The sequence below is a fragment of the Rattus norvegicus genome, chromosome 8 (assembly GCF_036323735.1).
Source record: "Rattus norvegicus strain BN/NHsdMcwi chromosome 8, GRCr8, whole genome shotgun sequence".
In the NCBI taxonomy this organism is placed as follows: Eukaryota; Metazoa; Chordata; class Mammalia; order Rodentia; family Muridae; genus Rattus; species Rattus norvegicus.
The window spans coordinates 127,700,442-127,726,962 of NC_086026.1; the positions used below are offsets into that span (position 1 = coordinate 127,700,442).

General features: G+C 49.0%; 1 protein-coding gene across 13 annotated transcripts in view; it reads left to right on the top strand.

Annotated features, from left to right (window-relative positions):
* Positions 1-3,739: 3,739 nt before the first annotated feature.
* Dlec1 (DLEC1 cilia and flagella associated protein) overlaps positions 3,740-26,521 on the top strand; it is a 46,749-nt gene continuing 23,967 nt past the window's right edge. For 3 of the 13 annotated variants that reach the window (XR_010054018.1, XR_010054019.1, XM_063266030.1), the window contains exons 1-11: positions 3,741-4,210; positions 7,444-7,594; positions 11,399-11,509; positions 13,472-13,671; positions 13,811-14,028; positions 16,039-16,117; positions 21,635-21,722; positions 22,804-22,977; positions 23,821-23,957; positions 25,367-25,459; positions 26,047-26,137. Coding sequence is in view for 10 of the 13 variants with exons in the window: in XM_063266030.1 (XP_063122100.1) it covers positions 3,803-4,210; positions 7,444-7,594; positions 11,399-11,509; positions 13,472-13,671; positions 13,811-14,028; positions 16,039-16,117; positions 21,635-21,722; positions 22,804-22,977; positions 23,821-23,957; positions 25,367-25,459; positions 26,047-26,137 (1,750 nt within the window). In the remaining 3 variants the exon portion in view is untranslated. Of the gene's footprint in view, positions 4,211-7,443; positions 7,595-11,392; positions 11,510-13,241; positions 13,394-13,471; positions 13,672-13,810; positions 14,029-16,038; positions 16,118-21,634; positions 21,723-22,803; positions 22,982-23,820; positions 23,958-25,366; positions 25,460-25,934; positions 25,972-26,046; positions 26,138-26,521 lie in introns of those variants that run through there. The other 10 variants (XR_005488550.2, XM_039082713.2, XM_039082704.2 and 7 more) reach the window with 8 other exon arrangements.

Here is a 26,521-nt window from a genome sequence, read left to right on the forward strand (position 1 = left end):
ACTGGGTTTGGATACATTGGAGACTTTCAGCTCTCCAAGGGGCAAGGAAGTTCAGGGGAGAGATATGGAGCTAGGGACAAAACTCAAGACAAGATTCAAAGCATATTTAAAACAGTTGAGGAGATAGTCTCAAGAAACAATGTAACCTGGGTGTGGTGTGGTGGTGCACACCTTTAATCCCAAAGGCTAAAACTTACATACCGTTGGCTCTGGAATTCTGGCATATTAACCCCCCACACATAAACATTATACAACTACACTAGCATGTACAAAGATTCTCATGATGGCAGTGTTTACAGTAGAACACAAACCAAAATACACAGAACAAACAGTCTCTGTGAGTTTCCGTAGAGCACATGAAGAAAAGGTGGTAACAAACAGCACAGCATTGTGCTTTTTAAGTAACAAAATGATTATAGAGAATACTTCACATATAAAAGTAAAAAAAAAATTAAATAAAAGAAGTGTGTGAAAACGAGAGACAGATAAACACTGCAGGAAAGACTACGAAATTAGGAGAGCGACTCAAAAGGAATTCCCTTTGTGCCCACAGAGTCCCCTGGGGCGGTGACTGGACAGACAGATGGACAGACAGAGAGGGGTGAAGAGAGGAGAGTGAAAAGCAAGAGAAATTGGGGTGGCCGGCAGGGAGGGAGTCATAGATTCACCTACACCAGGACGGTTGGAGTGGGCTTTGCCCTTTGCCACCAGAAAGGCTGGACGCTGTGAGAGACTTCCACTTGGACAGGACTGCTGAGCAGACGGTAAAACGGGGAATACAGAAGAGAGGACTGGGGAGGATCTCTGTGACAGGCTGAGACTCCCTGTGACTTTCTCTGAGGGCATCTGGGCAGAGAGTGGAGAAGCACAGGGTGGCAGGGCAGCAAGAGTCAATTGTCCTGATGCCTGGGAGCTTCCACGGCGCTGTGAATGACAGGATTGCTCGTTTGGGGAGACAGACCCTCCCTTACATTAGGGCCATGCAACTTGGCTACCGTTCTGCTAGTCTCCTCCATACAAATCCCTTCCCACACCATTGGGAAACGGGTGTGTGTGTGTGTGTGTGTGTGTGTGTGTGTGTGTGTGTGTGTGTAGAAAACCAGACAGATGGCCTATCTACCCACGCTCCTTCCACTCTCAACTCTCCTTCCTGCGCTTACCAGTCAGCACCAGGAGCAGGGACTTAAAGAGGAGGCCTGCCCAGGTCCTGGAAACAGACTCAGGATATTAGGGCCAATGCTCCCAGGGTCCCAGGAACCATGGACATCTCCCCTGGCTGGGTGGACTCTTTGCCCGCAGGGAAGAATGTAGCAGGCAGGAGGCAGCCAGAGCCTGCTCCCTCCCGGCGCACACCTTAACAAGGCACTCTGCTTTCCCTGCTCTCTGGACGGTAAGGTCCCTCAAAGAACAGATGAAGGGCCAACCAAGAGCAGCGGAAATGGCTCAGGTCTGTGGGTGAACGTCCTGGGACTCGACTCAGGAAGTGGGTTCAGGGCGGTAAAGGCAAGCGAATTCACACCTAAGTAGAAAGTGATTATTTTGGCATCTGTGTTAGTTAGGCAAAGGTATCTGAAGGTACAGAGCTGACAGCATTGCACGCGCACACACACACACACATACACACATATACACACACATACACACGTATACACACACATACACACACTCACATACACACATACACACATATACACACATACACACATACACACACATATATACACACATATACACATACACACACATACACACACGTACACACACATACACACACATATATACACACGTACACATACACACACATACATACACACACATACACACACACTCACATATATACACACATATACACATATACACATATACACACATACACACACACATACACACACATACACACACATATACACACGTACACATACACACACATACATACACACACATACACACACACTCACATATACACATACACATACATACACATACATATATACACACATATACACATACACACACATACACACACATATATACACACATACACATACACACACTCACATACACACATACACACACATACACATACATATATACACACACATATACACATACACACATACATACACACACATACACACACATATATACATACACACATACACACACACTCACATACACACATACACACATACACACATACACATACATATATACACACACATATACACATACACACACATAAACACATACACACACACAGGCAAAACACCCATACACATAAAACAAAATTTAATTTTTAATTCTTTAAAAGACTTATTTATTTTATGTATGTAGGTACATTGTCACTGTCTCAGACACACCAGGAGAGGGCATCAGATCCCATTACAGATGGTCGTGAGTCACCATGTAGTTGCTGGGAATTGAACTCAGGACCTCAGTGCTCTTTTTTTTTTTTTTCTTTTTTTCGGAGCTGGGGACCGAACCCAGGGCTAGGCAAGCGCTCTCCAACCCCTAAATCTCCAACCCCTACCTCAGTGCTCTTAACCACTGAACCGTCTCTCCAGTCCCCTTACTTTTTGTTTTTAAGACAGGGACTCACTAAATAATCCTAGCTGGCATGGAATTTGCTTTGTAGAGCAGGCTGAACTCAAACTCAGAGGTCTGCTTGCCTCTGCCCACTGAGCGCTGGAATTAAATCATAGATTTCATTCTGTCTATTGGCTGGGTCCTCCAGAGGAAAGGAACCAACCAGTACAGCAAGATCACATTACAAGGGAGGGCTTTAGACTGGCTCACCAAGCTGCTTGGTCCTTAACACTGAATGCTTCAGCAGCCCAACTCTGCCAGTGACTGAAGGGGCTGGAGGATCCCTGGAGAGCCACGCCCAGGTCTCAATAGTGACCTCCAACCTGACCTGAGCTTCAGAGTGAGACACTGTCTCAAAGTAAAAGCAAAATCAAAGGATCGTTTACAACAAAAGCAAACAAACAATATTCCACGCAAATCAAAAGGGGGATGGCGGCACTCGGCTAGTAAGAAACATAGCTCTGCCTGCAGTCAGACCAGCACGACAGGGAATCTTTTTCTCCATCAAACTTCATAATAAGCCCGCCTCTGAAAAGAGTAATGCTGGGGCTGCAGAGATGGTTCAGCCTAAGAACAGGGAGTGCTCTGGCAGGGGACCTACGTCTAGTTCCTAGAACCCAAATCAGGTGGCTTACAATTGCCTATGGGCTCTCAGCTCCATGGGCAACTGCATACACACACAACACGGGCGCGTGCACACACACACACACACACACACACACACACACACACACACACACACACACACACACGAAACACACAAAATAAAATATAAGTAAAGCTTGGGGCCGGAGAGATGGCTCAGTGGTTAAGAGCACTGACTGCTCTTCCAGAGGTCCTGAGTTCAATTCCCAGCAACCACATGGTGGCTCACAACCATCTGTAATGGGATCTGATGCCCTCTTCCGGTGTGTCTGAAGAGAGTGACAGTGTACTCACATACATGAAATAAATAAATCTTTAAAAAAAATAAAGTTTTACAAGGGAAAAAAATAGAAGAGATGCTAGCTGTCACAGCGGCGTGTGCCTGTGATCCTGCACTGGGGAGGCAAAGGAGGAGGTGGGGGGTGGAATGGTGAGCTTGACCTAGCTGGACGTTAAGAATTCAAACGTTTAGATGACGACAGGGATGATGCTCTTCGAGAGTTAAAACTAGACGGAAGGGGCGGAGCCGGAAGCAGAAGTGGGACGCGGAGTCTGTAGCGTCTCTGTTGCCATGGAACCCGAGAGCAAGAAAGAGCTGCAATCCCCCGCTTCCTCCTTCGTAATGTCCTCAGAGACCATGTGGGAATCTACCCCGCGCCAGCCCGAGTCCACCAGTCTCAGCTGGTCCCCCAGGAAGTCCTTGCGGTCCTTGACCGTCTTCACCGATTATTGCCAGTTCGGCTACCCGACGCGGTCGCTCCGCGCCGGGTTCCAAGAGCTCCCGCCACTCCCGGAGCCACAGACGCTGCGTTTGCGCCCCGCCTCGCTGCGCACGCAGGATATCTCCCATCTGCTTGCCCGAGTCTTCCGAAACTTGTACACCGCCCAGGTGATCGGAGATGACTTGAGCGACAGCTTGATCAAGGCCCGCGGCAGTGAGGATGCGCGCCACGAAGAGTTCCTGGACCAGCTGCAGCAGGTATAGCGGGTGTGCACTCGCCCAGGATAAGCTCAGGATGCTGCCGCGCCAAAGCGAAGAACCCTATCCAAACTTTACACACACGCGTGTAAATGACACCTCCAGCGCGTTTCTCTGCGAGCAAGCGCATTATATGTTGCAAACATAAAGGAAACGAGCGGAGCAGACAGTTCCAGTGTTTCTCGGAGGCAATGAAATCCACTCACGGTTCTCCCTTGACCCTCACTAACCGCAGTCATGGTTGACCCATTTTTGCCCACATTTCTGGGTCAGCAGCGTGAGTTAGCAGCGTGATTTCCTCTTTTGCACTGGGGTCAAGACAGATGATCCTGCCTTCTTGTGGTCGGCCCGTCGAGGACTCTCTTCCCAACTCTCCCCTGTATCAGCCCCTCGGACCTTTCTTTTTTCTTCCTCACTCCTTTCTGTCCTTCACTTCCTCCTTATAAGACATAACTCACTTCATTCATTCCTTTCTAACACATACCTACTGTGTGTCCTGCTCAGTGCTAGGCAGTGAGGACTCAGTAGCCATGAATGCTCGGCAAGTGGGATACACCTCAGTGTTGAGTGCTTGCCTGGCATTGGTAAGGCCTACCCTCTACCCCCTGCAATGCAATGCAAAATAAACAAACAAACAAAAGCATTAAAAAGAAAATATAGGAGCTGGTAAGATGGCTCAGCAGGTAAAAGTGTTTGCTGGTAAGCTATGACCTCCCCCCCCACACACACACACAAAGTGTTAAACCCTCCTCTCCCATGGCAGGATATTAACAGACCCTATCTTGGGCAGGTAATCACGGCGGAGAGATCAATCAATTGTGTGGTAGCCAAATTGTTCCCAGAAAACACGGGTCCAGCTCCCTCCACCTCCCCACCCCCATCTAATGTTCCCAGAGGCTAGGAAGGAGGATTAGAAGGGAGGGATACAGGACTCCCACCGGTGTGTCCCTTATTCTCAGTCTTTTGATGGTTAGGAATCTCCGTGAAAGGGGGCTTCTCTGCCCACAGAAATTGTGGAAAGCAATGGGCTCTCTCGATCAGAGCTCCATGCAGCCTCTGTCTGGTCCGTCTTTCCCAGTACTGTCTACAGAAACACTGAATGGTCTGATGATTAAGCCCCACAAGCTCAGAATCCATACTGGGGCTTGAACCGTGCCTCTGCTAAATACTGCTTGTATGACTTTGAGGATTAAGGGAGTCACTTCTGAAGAACCATTAACTGATGGCTATTGGGGAGGATCCCAACTCTTATATCTGGGAGTTAGGATCAGGGCTTTCTGGAAAGTCCAAGGAGCAGGACGCTTGACCCCATGAGCACAGGACTTGATGTTCAAGGCTGTCCCGGCTCTGATTTCTCAGAGGAGGTTTTCTGCCCACAGGATGACTTAGCCACCACCTCCTTTCTTCCACCCATTCATCTACTTTAAAGAATGGCTAGGACTGGGGCTGGGGATTTAGCTCAGTGGTAGAGCGCTTACCTAGGAAGCGCAAGGCCCTGGGTTCGGTCCCCAGCTCCAGAAAAAAAAGAACCAAAAAAAAAAAAAAAAAAAAAAAAAAAAAAAAAAAAAAAAAAGAATGGCTAGAACTGAAGAGGTGGCTGCTTAGCCCAAGGACCTGAGTTCTCTATCCTCAGGACCCACACGACAGGACAGAACAGACTTCTATAAGTTGTCCCCTGACATCCTTAAGCTCAGCATAGCATGCATGTCCCCCCAACTCCCCTATAGACAAACAAATGGAAAACAAGTAAGAATAACTAAATTCGTCCGAAGCCTAGCAAAGCTCCCCGCACTACCGTCTTGGTATTTCCCCGCCCCGTGACTACTTTGCTTCCAGTCCCAGAATATGTGTTAGAAGCGCGGCTGACAGGCTTGTCAATCTAAGCAGTCCTGAGGTTGAAACATATGCTGGGGCAGCCAGGTTGGGCCCCTCAATGCCAACGTGGCAGAACCTGGGCTGTAAGAGTTAAAAAACAAAAACAAAAACAAGCAAAAAAACAGGATCAAATCACAGAAGGTGACAGGGACCTAGTAACTTGGAAAATTCTATAGGTTGCGGGCTGGAGCGCAGGTTCAGTGGGTGAGAGAGTTTGTAACACAAGTTCAGATCCCAGCACCCACATAAAACACTGGGGATGGCTGATGCCCGGCTATAACCCCAACCTTGTCTAAGGTGGAGGTAGGGCTGCTGGGGATGGCTGCCCATCATGCCTGCTTCCAAGTTCGGCAGGAGACCTGGTCTTAAGAGAATAATAAGATGAAGGGTGAAAAAACAGAGTACCTGATACCTCCTTCTGGTCTCTGCATGTGCACACACACACACACACACACACACACACACACACATACATACATTTAAAACTGTTTACTTTTTACTTATGTGTATGTGTGTGTGTGTGTGTGTGTGTGTGTGTTTTGACACACGTGTGTGGAGACCAGAAGACAATAATATCCAATCCCCTTGAGCCGGTAGGTACAAGCAGTTGTGAGCTGGCCGGTGTGGGTACTAGGAACCGAACTCGGTCCTCTGGAAGAGCAACAAGTACTGTTAAGAGCAGAGTCATCGTTACAGCCTTGTCAAGAAACAAAACGCTGTCAGTTTTTTCTCTGGGTAGCACATTACCCAACCACATTTCTCTTTGGATCAAAGTAGCCACAGCTTTATGTGCACTGATGTGAATTCTGCAAAAATGATGCCACCTCGGGTGAGCCCTTCCCATTAGTTTAAATAGAGATTGTCTCTAGGAGCTGCCCACTGGACATGTTTGATGGACCCAGAATAGACCTTGCCTGAATCAAGATCTGGGGAGCCTTACTTAGCTGTGCTGAAGTGGGTTTGCATTTCACAGCATGGGCAGCAGCTCTGTTTACTGTGAAACCAGGAGACAAAGGACCAAGCCTGACTCTTACTGACCACACTGTAGAATTGCCATTTCCTTCTCAGTTTTGTTTTTGTCTTTTTAAAGATTTATTGACTCCATGTATCTGAGTACACCGTAGCTGTCTGTCTTCAGACACCAGAAGAGGGCATCAGATCCCATTACAGATGGTTGTGAGCCATCATGTGATTGCTGGGATTTGAACTCAGGACCCCTGGAAGAGCAGCCGGTGCTCTTCACCTCCGAGCCATGGGTTTTGATAGCTGTGTAGCTGTGCTTGGCTGAAAGCCCCAATGTGGAGAGGCACAATGTAGGATCTCGTCAGATTTCTGTGCATTTGAATGCTCTTTTGCAGGCTCGAGCCATCTATAAAAAGCGTCTGGATGATGTTGCCATGTTGGAGAAACATATCACCCAGGCCCGAGCACGGGATATTGCAGAAACAGAACATGCCACCAAACAAGGCAGACTGCATGTCGTGGAGGCCCCTGTCAAACTGCCCCCAGGTAGGTGTGAAGTGTGTGTGTGTGTGTCTGCCTATCTGTCAGCCTCCGCCTCCACAGCTGTTGGTATTGTACTATATCCATGCCACTGTCCTTTTCTGAACATCGGGAGAGCAAGCTGCGAACATGACAGTCAACCAGTACAAAACACTCTAGTGTGCATGGTCCCCTGAGAAGAGCGCTGCTCCTCATGGTCAGCATTTGACTCTCCAAGCCAGGGACTTGGCAATGGTGCAACATCGGTCCCTGACCCAGAGGTCCCATTTACGTCCCAGCGGCCAAACCATAGCGTCCTCTCCTCTGACCTTCCCTGTCAAGCTTGCCAGGTAGGCTGGGCTGGCTGACCAGTGTTGCCGAGATTACAATTGTCCACGAGCACAGCGGCCCCATAGTGATCAGACATAGCTTATTCTGGCTTCTCATCCTGCTAGTAATGTCTTCCTTTTATTTCAAAGGGGGTAGAGGAAAAAAAAAAACCCTAGATCACCTTTACAGACATCCATCTGGTCCCTGCATCTCAGGGCAGGCAACCCCAGGACGCATTCCCCACGTAGGGAAGCAATGGTGGAGCCTTTGTTGTCCCGGGCACAGATCGTCTCTATCCACCAACACAGCTGTGGCAAGGCAAGGAACCATTCACTTCTCCATACGGGCGTACAAAGGCCGGGACTCCACAGGAGAGCCTGTGCGCTCATTCTCGCCCTCGCTGGTCACTGCTCCACATGAGCTTCTGCGGACTGGAACAACCAGCCCCTTGCAGAGCTGTGCTCAGTACCCGTAGGGTCCGTGCAGCCTGCCCTCCCGCAAGGAAGAAGACCACCATCGGGGCAAGACCACCATCGGGGCAAGGCTTTGACAGGTCCAGGACGGATATGCAAAGAGACGCTTCAAAGATGTGCTGACTTGGTGAGGGCCGAGGGGAAGGCTCCATGGGAAGGGCGTGTCCCACATTTGCTGAGTTCAATTCCAAGTGCAGGCAGCTCACAACCACCGGTGACTCTAGCTCCAGAGGATCTGATGCCTCTGGTCTCTGCTCTTCCTACCTACCCCCTCAAGGCACGCACTCACATGCACACGTGTGAACATACAAAAGTGCATACATGTATACACATGTACATGCACACACACTGCACACATGCATACTCGTACACACATGTATACATACCCACACTCTTAAATTTGTTTGTAAAAAAACTGCTGTGAAGATGTGCAATGACATGTGTGTAAAATATTATAAAGGAGCCCATCAGTTTATATGCCAGCTTGAAAAACAAAGGAGCAAAAAAACCACCGTGACCCCTGCAGCCTGGGAGGACAGAGAAGAAGATTTGAAAAGAGGGCTGTCCTTCCTTCCTCCTGACACACGGTCATCACAAAAAGCCCATGGAACCAGGCTGAATGGTGTCCACTTGGCACCACTGCTGCTCCCCACCTAAGGCTTCCCTGCCGAGGGAGGGTTGGGCCCTCATTTCCAAAAGTGCACTTTCTCCGTGGTTCCAGGATCCATCAGGGAAGGACCCCAGGAGGGGGTCTGGAAGGAGAGGACATGAGCCCTGTGGGTTATTTACTGGCTATGAGGATTTTTGTCCACTAATTGATCTAGTGGTTTAGTTAGTTATACTTGTGTATCTGTATGGGGCTACGCACATGAGTGTAGTACCGGCAGAGGCCAGAAGATGGTGGCCGAGCCCCAGCTGCTGGCCTTCTAGGCAGTTTGTGAGCTACCAGACATGCGTGCTGGGAATTCAACTCCAACCCTGTGCAGGCTCAGCAAGCTCCATTAACCACGCCATCTCTCCAGCCATGCTGTCCACTTTGGAGCTGCCTTCAGATGACTTCATGAGAAACTTCTGCTTCTGGCCTTTTCTCCTTCAGCCTTTGACACTTTGTACTCAACCACCTGGAGTTTGCTCTGCTGGGAGCAGTTTCTGCTTCAGGCTCTCATTGTTTACTTTAGACCAAATTTCGGGATCCTTGTCAGCACCTGTGAAGGCAGAAGATACTGCTCACCATGTCACCTTTATCGCTGGATGCTGGGAATAGGCCCCAGGGCTTTACGCAGGCCAGACAACTTCTCTACCAACTGTCCTCTGATCTGCACACATGCACTGTGGCACCCGCAGGCCCCCGCAGACATGCAATAAACAAACAAATTTAATTAAAATACAGAGCGAGTCTGTTTTAACAAAACCCTGCTCCTCACATCTGCATGAGTAAGGTCACACCTCCCAGATGTCACTTGCCAAAGGCTTCGTTTCTAGCTGGTGTTTCTAGACACTGGTGTAAAAAATATAATACATAATATATTATAAAATATAATATACCATATATATCATATGTGTCACATGGTACATGTTACATATTATATATTACATATTATAATATTGTTTTTTAATATTTTAAAAAGATGTGTTTATTATATATAAGTACACTGCAGCTGTCTTCAGACACACCAGAAAAGGGCATTGGATCCCATTACAGATGGGTGTGAGCCACCATGTGGTTGCTGGGAATTGAACTCAGGACCTCTTGGAAGAGCAGTCTGTGCTCTTCACCACTGAGCCATCCCTCCAGCCTCCATATATATTATAATGTGTGTGTTTACTATCCTTGCTTTTGGCTCATCGGTTGCAAACATCAGCTTCCACTCTATTAAGTGACTCTCCCTGATGTGTCATTATGTCAGTGGGAGTTGGCTGAAGCTATAGATATCTGTAGATTGGGCTCAGGTGTTCTCCACGTGGCTTTTATGCTGGTGTCTGAGGTGAAGAGACAGGGAACCATATGAGCACATCTCAAACCCTTGCCACCATCCTTGGGCCAAAATGAAAGGCAAAGAGTAACACTGTATTGTAGCAAGAGGCCTAGGTTCTGCCTGGAAACTCAGGTCTCCTGCCTGACCTGAGCCATCACGCATGCGCTGCCTTCCTAACTGAACAATCTGAGACATTCCCCCTCTCCCCACTCTCATCAAGCTACATGTACACCCCACTCCAAACAATGCAATGATCCCCAACCCCAACAATAATTCCCTGTTCCATATATGTCCTGGAACATGTCCAAGAACTAGAGGCAGCCTGAGCTAGCTTCAGATCCATGTGGTTAGGGAAACTGTCCTCTAAGTAAAATTTTAGGGAAATTTTCCTATGGACTGTCTTACTCATTAGCATAATCAGGCACACAGATGTTTAAAATCAGATGCATCATGGGAAAAGAAAGGAAGGCTTGCTTAATCCAAATCTATCAACAGAAACCGAGGCCCACTCATAGGTCACCCCTTAGCCACCAACTCCTCCTCCTGGACTCCACCAAAAGAAGCCCTAAACTGTAGCCAAGGTCCTTGGGTGCCCTAACTCTAGTAGCCCTTACAGTGTGTGTCCTGTGTCACTTTGAATAGAGCTCCTTGGGGCTCTGCTGTTTGTGTGTGCTTTTCCAATTCTTTTAACAAAAGGTGCCACAAACCTGGAAACAGGCAACCTGGACTATCGGTTACACTGTTGATAGTGGCATTGTGAAGGACTGACCTACACAGAGGGCTGAAGGACTGGGGCTTGTTTTGCATCTACCACTTGGTCTTCTGCCTCCACAGACTCCACATATGTTACTACTTTACCCCAATGCCCTGCACAGCTTGGCCCAGCTCTCAGCCTCGACTGAGCGCCTGAGAATTCATTGGTTTCTTAAGACTTCACTACAGGACTCTGAGAATCTCCCCGGGAAGTGTAGGCTCGGATCTGAATGTGTGAGTTCAGCTGCTTCTCCCTGTGTCCGCCTTAACTGTCTTTGTCTTGTTCTCTTCCTCCGCAGTGAAGACGGTCTTCAGGTGGTGTATAGACAATGAATTAATGCAAAAGCATCACTTAATCTCTACAGAGGATTACTACAATGATCCGTTGCCATTTTGCCCAGCGCCCAAACGTATGTATCCTCATTCCTTTGGAGCGCAGGGACATCCTACGCTTGCTCTGGTGGAGTGCGGGAGCGGGGGCGGGGGGGGGGGTCCCTCGATTGCAGGATCTCACCCACTTCTGGGGCTGCTTCACTGCACATTGGCTTTCCTGTCCTTTTATTTGGTTGCTATCGTGAATAGTCCCAAGTGAGTCATCCTTTCATTAGTTCAATTCCTTTAAGGCAAATAAATATTCCATCTCTACCGGTTGGCTTCCCAGCAGCCAGCAGATCAAAAAAAAAAAAAGTTTAGATGTAGTCAAATGATCCAGCAAAGGGAGGGACTGAAGACTCAGGTCAACAGTCAAGTTCTTGATGCAGGCAGAGTGGACCAGGGTCCAAAAAAGAGAAACTTTTTCTTTTCTTTCTTTTTTTTTCTAAGATTTATTTACTTATTTTATATATGTGAGTACACTGTCACTGTCTCCCAGACACACCAGAAGAGGGCATCGGATGCCATTACAGATGGTTGTGAGCCACTGTGTAGTTGCTGGGAATTGAACTCAGGTCCTCTGGAAGAGCAGTCAGTGCTCTTAACCACTAAGCCATCTCTCCGGCCCCCAAGAGAAGCTCTTTGAAACATTGAGAATAAAGAGAAGAACAGGCTAGGGGACAGACAACAAGGGAGGGAGGGGAAAACAGTGGGGGCGGGGGCTGTGATGCTGGGCCCATGTCCTGTAACCAGGACAGCAAACCCAGAGAGCAAAACGATGGAAGGCTGAGTGCAGGCTCACACAAGGAGGTAGAGTAAGCATGGCTGGGTAGGTTGAGAAGTGTCACAGCGAAGCCTGTGCAAGCATCAGCAGTGTTTAGCCATGCCAGGCTGCAAAGACAAGCCCCCAGCAGTCCCACGGACTGGGACCCTGTGACGAGCTCTTCGGAGTCTTGCAGATGTCCCTGTTTTGGGGTAGGAAGATTCAGATCAGGGACCTGAGGGTGAAGAAAGCCGCTTCAGGACTTCGATACTCACTACCTGGCTGGGAAACTGAGCACTTACTGGGAATTGTCTTAAGACTCGGGGTGGGGGGGCTGGGGATTTAGCTCAGTGGTAGAGCGCTTACCTAGGAAGCGCAAGGCCCTGGGTTCGGTCCCCAGCTCCGAAAAAAAGAAGCAAAAAAAAAAAAAAAAAAAAGACTCGGGGCGGGGCAACTCATTACCCTTTTGCCAGCAACTGAAGTCCCCATCTAGCCAAGGGAGCATGGTCTTAGAGATATAAAAACTAATGTGAATGCTGAGTCCTCACATAAGGTTTTTTTTTTCCTTTTTATTAAAATGTTGTTCACATTGGAGAGTGGAGAGATGGCTCAAATGATAAAGACACCTGTCACCAAGCATGGTGACCTGAGTTAAATTTCTGGCCTAACTTCTGAAAGTTGCCCTCTGACCTTCACACATGCACGAAGAAATATGCAGGCTCCCAATAAATAAGACAGGACAAAAAAATAAAACTTGAAAAAAAAAATAAAGGGGTAGAGGACCGGAGAGATGGCTCAGTGGTTAAGAGCACTGGCTGTTCTTCCAGAGGAACCAGTTAAAGATGCCCAGAACCCAGAAGGCAGATCATGACTGTCTGTAACTTCAGTCCTAGGTGATCTGACACCCTCAACACCAATGCACATAAAATAAAAACTAAATTATTTTGAAAAGTTGCTCACACCTGGGGTATGTGGTCAGCAATGCTTGCTTGTTTTTTGTTATTTAGCCATGCTGGGAAAACGGAAAGGTATTTTAACCTCCCGCCCCATGTCTCAAATGCCCGGAGCAAGTCCCAGTGCTGACTCCAACACTGAACATCAATATCTGTTATTATAAATCTGAGAGCTTTGAGGAGCGCGTGGCCTGACTGCGGCTCAGGTGACTTGACTTGCTCACGTTAGAAGCATCCCCTCCCTTGCCACAGAACAACTAACGTGTGTCTCCTCCGTGCCACAGGCTCACCCACCCCCATGTATTCAAAGATGACGTTTAGCTGTGAGAAGCGTTTCACGCACAAGTCAGACCTGGAGAGGAAGGCTGAGGAGCACTGCAGGAAGCTCGTGGAATTTGACGACTTAGAGTACACCACAGACAGCTTGCGCTCCGTGTCCAAGACCAAAGGGAAGACCAAAGTCACCATCAAGGTGAGAACTGAGGTATGTGGGGGCACTGGGTGCAGGGAGACGGTGAGGGGGAAGGAACCCAGATGAACACAGAGGAGACTGCCTTGCCTCTGTGCTTCACGCCCCGATGTCCCCTCGCCTGTTACTAACTGTGATTTCCTGTGCTCCCAAGAAGGCAAGTACACCGGCCAATAAGAAATGGATGGAGCACCTGCAGGTGCCACAGAGAGCCCTGGACAGACGGCTGCTCGCCAGGATGCAGAATCGGAATCACTACCTGAAAAACCCTCGTTTTTTCCCGCCTAACACACCACATGGAGGCAAGTCTCTAATTGTCCCTTCGAGGAAGCCAGAGAGAAGAGGATCCCTGAGTGCAAAGCCAGAGTGGAGGTGCGTTTGTTCTTCCCGCAGAATCCCAGGTAATGTGAGCTTTAGAGTGAACCTGGATCTGGTCTACGGAGGTCCCCAGACTTTGGCAAGCCAAGGTAGCGTACCAGAGGAGAGCGGGGTTTTGGGGTCAACCTCGGGTATGGCCTTTGACCCTCAGGGGCCCCGGGTTAGGCTTTTCTCAGCTGTCAGGAGTAGAGGAGTAGATCCCTGGGAGCCAGTGTGGGCTTCTTCTGGGCATCCAAAGTGGGGTGGAGCTGGAGCGGGGGCCTATAGTCATGTGACCCTTGCATGGTATGTTGACTACTTTTTTTTATTGTTGTGACAACATATCTCACAAAAACAAGGTGGGAAAGGTAAGATTGGTTTTGGCTCCGGGTTCAGAGGGTTCAATCTGTCTTGGCTGGGAAGATGGGACAGACTAGAACAGTCCAGTTTGCAGCCACTAAACATGGGGAAAGGGGTTGTTCAGTCGGCTCCTTGCCTTCCTCCCCTTCTGTTCTGTTTTAGTCTGTGAGGTGAGGCCGCTCACAATGGGCCCTAAAGGTATGCCTCACCAGGCTCCTAGGTTATACTCAATCCAATCAGCTTGACAGTGAGAATAGACCATTATGTAAGGGGTTCACATGTCTCAGCTAATAGCAATATTGAACACTTTAGTTACATGTAATTAAGGTAAACTGTGATTTATCTGTTCTTTAAGAGACAAAGGTATCTTTGACCACATTTCAGTAATTGTCTTAAAGGAACGAGTTGCTTTTATATATTCAACACTATTAATGTATCTTTTATAAAGAAAGACGTGTTTAACACGTAGTTTATTATATGGCCATTATAGATCAATTATGACACCACAGACATGACATAATCTCATGAGACCCCCATGCCTACATGAATTCAAGGAAAATCTCTCTTCCTCCAACCCTCTACCCGCTTCTTCACCCCTGCAAATTTGAAGCAAATCATGGTCAAATCCTCTTATCTGTGAGTTCAGTGTGTCTCCAAGTATGAGATATAATCACACTAGTGAATAAAAAAATTAGGAGACTGATAGCTGGGGCCCAGAATGTGGCTTGGTAGGCATGAGTGACTCCAGTGCAAATATGGGGACCCAAGTTCAAATCCCGATCACACACATCAAAATCTGGGTATGGGGGTATGGCCCTGTAATCCCTGTGTTTGGGAGTGAGTGGAGACAGGTGGATCTCAGGAGTTCACTGAGCAGCAATCCTCATGTTCAGTGAGAAATCCCATCTCAACAGAAGAAGACAAAGAACAAAGGAACAACCCCCAGCCCGTGGCCTCCTGCGGCTGTGCAGGCACACCAGGGTGGGCCCCACCCCTCAGCCCTCCCACACAGGCAATTTAAAAGAAATAAAGAAAAGCTGTATTAAAATCCCAGTTAACGTGTTGGTATTTAATCTCTAGAATTTCCTTATGCATACTGAAAATTCTAAAAGCAGCCCTAATACACGAAACGTGTATCGTGCCTTAAAATTATTATTATTTTAAGGTTAACTTATACTTTTGGTTTTGAGTCCAGCCTTTAATGGCTGTGCCATTTCTCCAGCCCTTAAGATTAATTAAAATAAAATATTAAGTTATGTGTGTGTGTGTGTGTGTGTGTGTGTGTGTGTGTGTGTACTGGAGCTGCAGTTATAGGGATTGAACTACCACCAAACTTTGGCTGTCAGAAGAACGTTAAGTGCTCTTAGCCACTGAGTCATCTTTTTAGCCCTAAAATTTTTTTTATAACCTGCTTGGTAAACATCAGCCAGAAAACCCAACAACCAGCCTGGGTGGACACCTTTGATGGCATAGATGAGTTCATTTCTTTACTTTTTGTTTTTCTGAGAGAAGGGGGTAGAGTAGCCAGGGCAGGCCTTGAACTTCTGATGGTTCGGCCTCCATCTCCCAAGGGCCGGGACTGTGGGAGTGTGCCCCCACATCCGGCTGTCTGAACCAGTCAGTCACTGCTTTCGACTGATGAAGATCCTTCCTCCCCTCCCACAGCTGCACAGATGCCCCTGTGTTCCTGGCGAAACCAGCAGTTGGATTTTTCACAGATTACGAGATTGGACCAGTTTACGAGGTAGAGACCTTGCTTCTTGACTTCATGGGATTTCTGAACCACACACACGAAAGCGGGGGAAAGCCTAATGCACACCCACGTGCCGGTCACCCAGCTTCTGCAGGGTTCAGTGCTGTTTTCCACCCAACAACTTCTCCTCCGGAGTCTGTTGAAGGAGGCACACACAGCATAAAATGAGTGGGAGGGGCTGAGTGGGAGGGGCTAAGTGGGAGGGGCTGAGTGGGAGGGGCACTCCGGCCCTCCCTGGGCTTGGAAGGGGGGGTTGGGGAGAGGGGGTTGGGGGAGGGGCGGGGGGAGGGGGAGGGGGAGGGGGGAGTCAGATGCCTGACTGGGCCACATGAGAAGAAACCAGTCCTGAGAGATGGGTCAGCAGTAACAGTGCTCACTGCTCTAGCAGAGGACCTAAGATTGAATCCCAGACTCTACTTCAGGTGGCTCACAACTTCCTGTAACTCTAGCTCCAGAGGATTCCAATAGCTCTGACCTCCACAGATACCCACACTCACACGCACATACCCCCAACACACACGCACGCACGCACGCACACATATGCATAATTTTTTAAAGTCGTAAGGATGATGTACACATATGTGTATGTGAATGAAGACAAGAAGCCTTATGGCCGCACTATATAGCTTCTGTTCCTTGTAATTAAGAGGGAAGGCTAGAATGAATTTGATGACGCCAGGTTATAGTGGAGGTACAAGCGTGGATCTATGATTTTAAAATAGCGTGTAGGCTAGGAAATGACTCCGTGGGTAAAGTGTCTGCTGTGCAAGCCTGAGCACCCGAGCTGGGATCCGCAGAACCCAGTGTGAAAAGCCAGCGTGGTGGTGCAGGTCCTGTAATCCCAGCGTTGGGAGGTGGAGGCAGGAGGATCCTGGGGGCTCACCGACCACCCAGCCAGTGAATACTGGGTTCAGCAAGAGACCCTGTGCCAGAAGGTACATGGAGAACCATAGGCGAAAACACGGATGCTGACTCCAAAGATGTGTGGAACACACGCAAATCCATCCACACAGGAGTACACACACAGATCCATCCACCCAGGAGTACACAGGTAAATCCATCCACCCAGGAGTACACAGGTAAATCAATCCACCCAGGAGTACACAGGTAAATCCATCCACCCAGGAGTACACAGGTAAATCCATCCACACAGGAGTACACACATAGATCCATCCACCCAGGAGTACACAGGTAAATCCATCCACCCAGGAGTACACAGGTAAATCCATCCACCCAGGAGTACACAGGTAAATCCATCCACCCAGGAGTACACAGGTAAATCCATCCACCCAGGAGTACACACATAGATCCATCCACCCAGGAGTACACAGGTAAATCCATCCACACAGGAGTACACAGGTAAATCCATCCACCCAGGAGTACACAGGTAAATCCATCCACCCAGGAGTACACAGGTAAATCCATCCACCCAGGAGTACACACATAGATCCATCCACCCAGGAGTACACAGGTAAATCCATCCACCCAGGAGTACACAGGTAAATCCATCCACCCAGGAGTACACAGGTAAATCCATCCACCCAGGAGTACACACATAGATCCATCCACCCAGGAGTACACAGGTAAATCCATCCACACAGGAGTACACAGGTAAATCCATCCACCCAGGAGTACACAGGTAAATCCATCCACCCAGGAGTACACAGGTAAATCCATCCACCCAGGAGTACACACATAGATCCATCCACCCAGGAGTACACAGGTAAATCCATCCACACAGGAGTACACAGGTAAATCCATCCACACAGGAGTACACATGTAAATCCATCCACACAGGAGTACACATGTAAATCCATCCACACCCATCCACACAGGAGTACACATGTAAATCCATCCACCCAGGAGTACACATGTAAATCCATCCACATATGAGCGTACACTCACTTGTGTGTATTCCATCTACACACATGTGTACACGTATAACACATCTACACACTAAACAAAACAAAAGCCTCCTAAAAATGGAATTTGAGCTCTGGCCTTCACATGTGAGTACACACATAGCACATGCACGTTAAAACACTCAGTGTCCCTGTGTGTTCACAGACGCCCACACATATACACCATAAAAGATGTGCATACCCGTACTGCAAATACAGATGTACAAGAAAGCACACCTACTCCACTCCCTAGCCCTACCCACAGACACAGAGAAGTAATGTCAACCTAGAAGCGGGTAGCACACGTACTGTCTAGATTTAAGTTCCTTAGTCCTGCTTCCCATTAGAAGGAAACAGCAGGACTGGGGATGTCTCAGTGGGCAGCCCTTGCCGAGAACATGTGAAGCCCTGGGTTTGATACCCAGCACTTTATAAAACTAGATGCGGTGGTGGTGCCAGCCCTGGGAGGTGGAGACAACCAAAGCGGGGTGTGTGAGAAGGAAAAAGGAGGAACCAGGAGTCTTTGAAGCACTAGTTGACTCTGGAGTTGAGGCAGGGAAGATTCAAGGTGAGCCTAACGTGTCAGAGGTACTGTGGCAGCAGTGTGTGAGTGAGCCCTGTCACTGCCCAGACGGTCCTGTTTTACAGCTGAGCACTGGGCAGAGCCAGTGCCCAGCTCAGAGGTCAGTGGGCTGGAGGAGAGGCCAGTTTATAGAGTCAGCCTTGCTAAGAGTCTCGGACAGTCCTGTGCATCTAGGAAGAGATTTTCAGAGGAGCAGACGGGCTGAACTACTGCGAAGTACACAGCTAGAGAAGTCAGCACCAAAGAAGGAAAGGAACCAGAATGTGCTCCTTGCCCAACACTCACTCTCCCTCCCCTCGTCTGTCTCTGTCTCTGTCTCTCTGTCTCTCTGTCTCTCTGTCTGTCTGTCTGTCTCTCTCTCTTTCTCTCTCTCTCTCCTCTCTCTCTGTGCTTGCTTGCTTATGTGTGTATGTATGCATGTGAAAGTGTGTGTAAATGAATATGTGTGTGTATGTGTGGGCATGAATGTGTCTAAATGTCTGTGTGCGACTGCATCCGAATATGTGTGCATGTGCGTGAATGTGTGAGTGCACAAGTGTGTATGTGTGTGAAAATGTGTGTGTATGTGTGTGAATGTCTGTGTGAATGTGTATGTATTTGAATGTATGTAAATGTGTGAGTGCACATGTGTGTACATGTGTGAAAGTTTCTGTGCATATGTGTGTGAATGTGTGGATGTGTATGTATGTGAATGTGTGCACATGTGTGAATGTGTGTGTGCATAGGCATGAAGTCAAGCTTGGAAGTTGGAGCCATCACCCTGAAGCCAGGTCCTCGAGTTTGCCCAAGCTCTTTACTGACTGATGACCTCCCAGTCCCTGTTTAGTTGTAAATTCACACAGTTTCCACCTTCTCTGGTTGTCAAGAGGTTGAGGAGGCCCAGAGCAGATCCTCGGTGAACAGTGCGGTCAGCCTCATCAACTGCAAATTTCACATCACATGGAGTCAATCAACAGTAGGTTGAAAAAAGTGTGTGTGTATGTGTGTGTGTGTGTGTGTGTGTGTGTGTGTGTGTGTGTACATGCATAAATTCTAAGTTCAAGCAAAACTTGAACGTCTTCTGTGCTGAGCGCTATGGTGGACCCTCATGGATGAAGCGATGTGTAACACCCTGCTGCCTTGTCCCACCATTTCACCTTGACTGAGTCTTGCTTGTGTCCTGTGTAGTTAAACCCACTATGCTGCCATCTACACTTCTTGTTCCCTCAGCAACACAGGGTAAGAACTATTAATGTAGTATCTACCATATGTTATGGGTAGTGTGCAAATGGTCTCGGGTATATGAGAGGCTCTATGTGAGGTTCTAGCTCCTTTTCTGTTGCTCTGATAGAAACACTCTAGCCAAAGGAACCTAGAGAAGCTTTACTCAGTTTATAATTCCATACCCTGAGAAAGTAGGAGCCCAAGAAACTGGTCACATCAGGTCCACAGTCATGAGCCAAGAGGAACGGATATGCTCAGGCTGCGCTCTCTCTCTCTCTCTCTCTCTCTCTCTCTCTCTCTCTCTCTCTCCCTCTCCCCCTCCCCCTCTGTCTCCCTCTCCCTCTCTCTCTCCCTTTCCCTCCCTCCCTCCCTCTCCTTCCCTTTCATTCTTTCTTTTAAAGAATTGTTTATTTTATTTTTTGAGGTTTATTTATTTTATTTACATGAGTACACTGTAGCTGTCTTCAAACACACCAGAAGAGGGCATCAGATCCCATTATAGATAGTTGTGAGCCACCATGTGGTTACTGGGAATTGAACTCAGGGCCTTGGGAAGAGTCGCCAGTGCTCTTAACCACTGAGCCATTTCTCCAACCTGCCTGCTTGCCTTTATCTAGCTGTCTTCTATCCTGTATAGCTTAGGATCCCCTGCCTAGGGAATGGTGCCACCCAATACACTTGGTTTTTCTTCATCAACTAACAATGAAAACAACCCTCCAGAGACATGCCCACAGGCCAACCTGGTCTAAATAACTCCTCACTATGACTCTTCCCAGAGGATTTTAGGTTGTGTGAGGTTGACATCTGAAACAGACCAGCACAGTAGGCTGTGTGTGCATATTGTGCTTAAGAATCTACCGATGTGGGTCCCCGCTGGCTTCCTGAGCCAACTCCAGTCCCATTGAGTTGGTCAGGACAACTGTAGCTATCATTTTAAACAGCACAAAAAAGCATTGAATTGACTCCAATTTTCATTTTACTTTATATTTTAACTATGGGAGGAGATCTTTAAAAAACTTCCTCACTCAGGGCCTTACTCTGAAACCCATGCTGGTCTATAACTCACTACATAGCCCAGGCTGGCCTGAAACTCATAGCAATCCTTTGGCCTTGGCCTCCCAAGTGCTGGGAATACAGGGGCCTGTCACCATGTGTGGCTTTGTATTTTAATTTTACTATGGGATTGTCCCCATATAAACGTAGATAGAATGGCAAACACATCCCCATGGACCCATCACCCAGCTTCAGTAATCTCCAGCATAGGACCAAGCTTGTTTCTTTTAGAACCCTCTTCCTTCCCACCTCATTTGAGTTTGGGGTGGTGAGATGGCTCAGTGGATAAAGCTCTTGTCAGCAAGCCTGACAGCCTAGAGTTCTATCACAGAAGCCACAGAAGGGGAGAACTGACTCTAACGAGTTGTCTTCTGATGTCCAAACAAGTACACACACACACACACACACACTCACACACTCACACACCCACATACTCCCAGTCACACACACAAACACACTCACATACACATGTTCACACAGTTACTCACACACTCACAACTCACAAACACACACTCTCACACACTCACAAACAGACTCACACACTCACAAACACACTCATACACTCACAAACACACTCACATACTTACAGACACACACATACACACACTCATACACTCATAAACATTCACATACACACACACACTCACATTCTCACACACACTCATACACACAGAGAAAGAGAAATTGACCCACCAACCAACCAGCCAATCTTGACCCCATGTCACGCACCGTTGGCTGGCTGAAAGCACACCCCCTACCTTTGCACAGATGGTGATCGCTCTGCAGAACACCACTTCCACCAGCCGATACTTGCGTGTCCTCCCACCATCCTCTCCATACTTCGCTCTAGGACTTGGTAAGTTCGATATATCAGTCTAGGCTGACCCACGATGATTGCCCTGCCCAGGCCTCCCTCCTTCAGCTGTCCCTGTGGCCCCTCACGCTCAGCCCACAGCACCCGCTCCTCCCTCCCATCGAGGTCCCAGAGTCTTGCCAGAGTCCCTGCCCTCCTCACCTTGCTCAGGGCACCGGTTATGCGGCCGGCCTGCCACCCCACACGCTGGGGCTGCCCCTGATCAGGTGTTCTCCATTGCTCATGTCACCATGGCAACCTCACAACCAGCCTCCCTCCTTTAGTGTCTACCAAGTCTCCAGGCCAAGCCCTTGTAATCCCAGCACTCGGAAGGATTCACACAACTCTGAGGCCAGTGCAGGTGAAGAGTACCTGTCTAACCAAAAGACCAAACCAAACCCTTTGCCATGCAAACGCACCGACCTCAAAGGTCTGCCCACAAGACCATCCCTACGGCACAGGGCCAGACGGCCTCCAGTCATCGTTCCTCACAGGCCTTCTCACTCCTGCTCCGACCTTGATGTTACTATTTATGCATGGCCCCTGCGTGCCCCAGGCAGCTCTGCCATCAGCCTGGCCGTGGTCCAGTGGTGTCAGTGTCTGTTGCATGGCTTTTCCTGGGGAGGTGTGAGCCAGCATCCCTTTGCCCCAGAAAGGCCCCAGTGACAAAGTTAACCATTCCAACCACGTTGAACTTGGTGAACCAGTGAGTTTATTGAGGTCACAGGGTCACAAATGAGGAGCTGCTCCTCATAGGCTCCTGTGAGGGAGAGAAGAGTGTCCTCTCTCTCAGTGAGTGCTCCCTGCTCATCTGACCTCACAGAGGGGCTTCATAAACCTTGCAGCTTGTGCGAGGTTCTCAAGCCTTATGGGACACTCTCTTCCCTCCAGAGCGCTGGTCAATTTGACAGAATTTGATATACCATAACTCCCCAGAGCAAGTATTCACTTTAACAGAAATAGATACACTGTAGCTCCCCAGAGCAAGTATTCACTTTGACAGAAATAGATACACTGTAGCTCCCCAGGTAGCTCAGCCACGCACTGGCCAGCAAGCTGGTCCTTCATCCTCTTTGGTCAACAGGGATGTTCCCAGGAAAAGGCGGAATGGTGGCTCCCGGGATGACCTGCCAGTACATTGTCCAGTTCATCCCGGACTGCCTTGGCGATTTTGATGACTTCATTTTGGTCGAGACCCAGTCTCCCCACACGCTGGTAATCCCCCTGCAGGCCCGGAGACCACCGCCAGTGCTGACCTGTGAGTGAGTGTGTGTGTGTGTGCTGCACCTTCAGTGAGATCCAGCAAGCCCTGGGGAGCCCCTGTAAGGGCGGGCAGCATCTTAGGACTCCCGGGAAGTGGCCCAGGTCCTGTGTCTCTTGGGCAGAGGCTTCAGGATTCTGAAAGGAAACTTCCGGCAGCTTCCAGAGCAGCAAGTCTCCATTCTTCTGTCAGCAGGGGCTGAGGCAGTAGGGGAAGGTGTTTCTGGACACTCAGAGGAATTATCTGGAGACATTGACTCTGTTACTAGGGGACGGAGGGAGGCTTCCTTAGAAAAGCCAAACTTGGCTGGTCCCTCTTGGGCGTGAGCTCCTTGCAGCTGCATTCAACCCCTCCCCCACTGTTCTACAACCCCCAAGACCATGTTGGGTGTCCCTGGCCCACAGTGGATCTGAGTGCAACAAGACGATGGTCATGTGACCAGGCAGCACCCTGGACAGAGCCCAAGGGACTCAGGGGTCAGGCTGTGCCCCTTTTTTATCCTTACCTGCTCAGTGTGGTGGGCTGCTCTGAGCTCCATCTGGACCTTAGAAAGAGCGATGGCAGCAGGGTCCATTCGGAGCAATATGTTGTCCTTTTTGGAAACTAATTTTTTATTTCATGGATTTATTAGACACATGTGTGGGGGGGGAGGGGCATCGTGCCATGGTGCACATGTGGTTGTCATAGGGCACCTTGTAGGAGTTGGTTCCTTCCCTCTACTCTGTCCATCTGGGGAATTGAACTCAGGTCTTCAGGTTTGGCAGCAAGCACCTTTACCTGCTGAACCATCTGACCAGCCCCCTGTTGCCCTTCCTTACCGATCTCTTCCCGTGGTCTCAGTGTCACCAGTATTGGACTGCGGCCACTGCCTCATTGGAGGTGTGAAGATAACCAAATTCATCTGCAAAAATGTGGGCTTCAGCGTCGGCAAATTCTGCATCATGGCCCAAAAGAGCTGGCCACCGCCGAGTTTCCGGGTGAGTGGCCCCGGACTGTGACCGGGGCAAAGAGCGAACCCACCCTCCCAGCTGAGCTTGGAGGTTACCAAGCCACACCTGGGACCGGAAACACGCAAGTAGGTCTCCAGAGCTACATGCCTGGCCAGAGAACAGACGTGTAGAGATTAGGGGCGGCGTGCTTCTGGTTACCCAGGTTACGCAAACCTGGGTGCGGCCTACACCCTCTTATCTTTTTAATGCTGTTTCCAAGACGACCAGGTGTGCTCACTCAACCCAGCATTCTTACTGTAGATCTGAGCGTTAGGTGAGACCACAGGCAGGCAGCTTTGCTTGACTTCTGTATCGGCACAGGTACTTAGAGATATTTTGGGGATGGGGAGATGGTTCGGTGGGTACGGACTAAGTCCTCAGAACTGACATAAAAAAGCCACTGCAGTATAATCCCAGTCAGAGGCTGTGAAGACCGTACGATGGCTGGTCCTCCCTGGCAGGTCAGCCTCCCTAGGTGGTGAGCTCCAGGCTAGTGAGAGACCCTGTCTCAGAAAACAGACTGACAGCATTGTTGAAGGACAGTATCTGAAGCTGTCCGCTGTCCTCCACATGCACACACATACACACACGCACCTACACACGTGAACGGAGACACACATGTATTACACACAGTATGTTTTGAGCCGACCTTTCTTTTTAATTATTGTTTATTTAATGTATGTGAGTACACTGTCGCTGTCTTCAGACACACCAGAAGAGGGCATCGGATCCCATTACAGATAGTTGTGAGCCACCATGTGGTTGCTGAGAACTGAACTCAGGACCTCTGGGAGAGCAGTCAGCGCTCTTAACCGCTGAGCCATCTCTCCAGCCCCCTTGAGCTGACCTTTCACAGAGGGAGATTGCCCACAAGTGTCTGTCTCTCCAAGCTCTGTGCCATGACCTTGTGGGCTGGGACAAGGGAGCAGAAGAGTTCCTGTTGTCTCAGCTGCCACTGCCCAGGCGGCCCCAGCCTGGCACCAATGACATCACATGTACACTGTCATTTCTGTTGTGTTTGGTAGATTTCCCCATACCTTGTGGCCTAGAAATATGAGATTTCCCAGACACGTCTGTCGCCCGATAGGGTCTTGTAAGCACCAGTTTGTGCCTCTGTCCTGGAGGGTTTCTTGAGAAACTACAATCTTGCTACTAAGATGGCAGGTGTCCTTGTGACACAGAAACTGATAAGCACGTGGGGGTTGAGGGTTAGAGCAGGGGTCAAAGGCAGATGCAGTGGCCACCACAGTCAGGACCAGGAGTTCTTGGAGGATCCTTAAAATCCTCAGACAGCAAAATGGACATTTGGCAAAGCTTAGAGTGTGAGTGCTGAAGTTTGCAATTCTTCCATAAGGCGGAGTGTGACCTTCTGCCTTTTCTTTCTTCCTTTTTTTAAGGCTGTTGCAACCACTGGCTTTGTGGAGCAGCCTCCCTTTGGAATAATGCCTTCCGTGTTTGAGCTGGCCCCAGGGTATGCCGTACTGTTGGAGGTGGGTAATGAGACCTGTCCCTTCTGCTCACCCTTGGTGGCTTCCTCAGAATTCCCATATCACCTCCTTCTCTGTGTTCTCATGACTCCCTCCCACACTATTCTGACCCAGGTCACAGCATCAGTGGGTTCTAGACGGTTGCATGTGCTTGCGTTATGCAGGGTGATGCATATGTCTGTCTTATGACTCCCACAGGATGTCCTCTGGCCTCCAAACACACACCGTGGTGCACCCTTCCACATCTGCACTAGCTAGATTCATTAATTTAAAAAGTCAATGGAGTTGGGGATTTAGCTCAGTGGTAGAGCGCTTGCCTAGGAAGCGCAAGGCCCTGGGTTCGGTCCCCAGCTCCAAAAAAAAAAAAAGAACCAAAAAAAAAAAAAAAAAGAAAGAAAAAAAGTCAATGCAGGGCACTGCAGTTTGAACCTGAAATGTCTCCCATAAGCTCATCTTTCCAAATCGGTTTCCTCAGCAGCTGGCATTACCTGCAGCGTCTGCAGAACCTTTCACAGGTGAGGCCGTGCTGGTGGAAGAAGGCCAGCAGGGGCAGACCGCTGAGGGTTACACACACCCTTCCTCTCCCCTAGGTCTTATTTCTCCCTACTGGCCTAGGGAAGGCAGAGGAGACCTTCGTCATCGTGTGTGACAACTGTCAGACAAAGGAGGTGGTCGTCGTAGGTGGGGGCGTGGCTCCAGGAGCTGCTTTCCACAGTGGCATGCTGTGCCTGCGGGGGGGGGGGGGGCATCTGGGAGAGTGGGGATCTGGGCCCGGGAGTCACTGCCTCCAACTTCTGAGCCTCTACTTCCCTAGTGCCGAGGTTACAGGTGAAATCTTTCGTTCTTTCTCTTGGAGTCCGCTTTTAACTCTGAGGGTCATCTGTGGCTTGCACTGCTTAGACTTCTAGGGCTTTTTTTTTTTTTTTTTGAGTTGTACAGGTGCACAGTTTTTTCCTTTTCCTTCTTTTCTCCCTCCCTCCCTTCCCCCCTCCTTCCCTCTTCCTCCCTTCTTCCCTCCCTTCCTTCCTTCCTTCCTCTCTCCCTCCCTTTCTCCCTTCTTCCCTC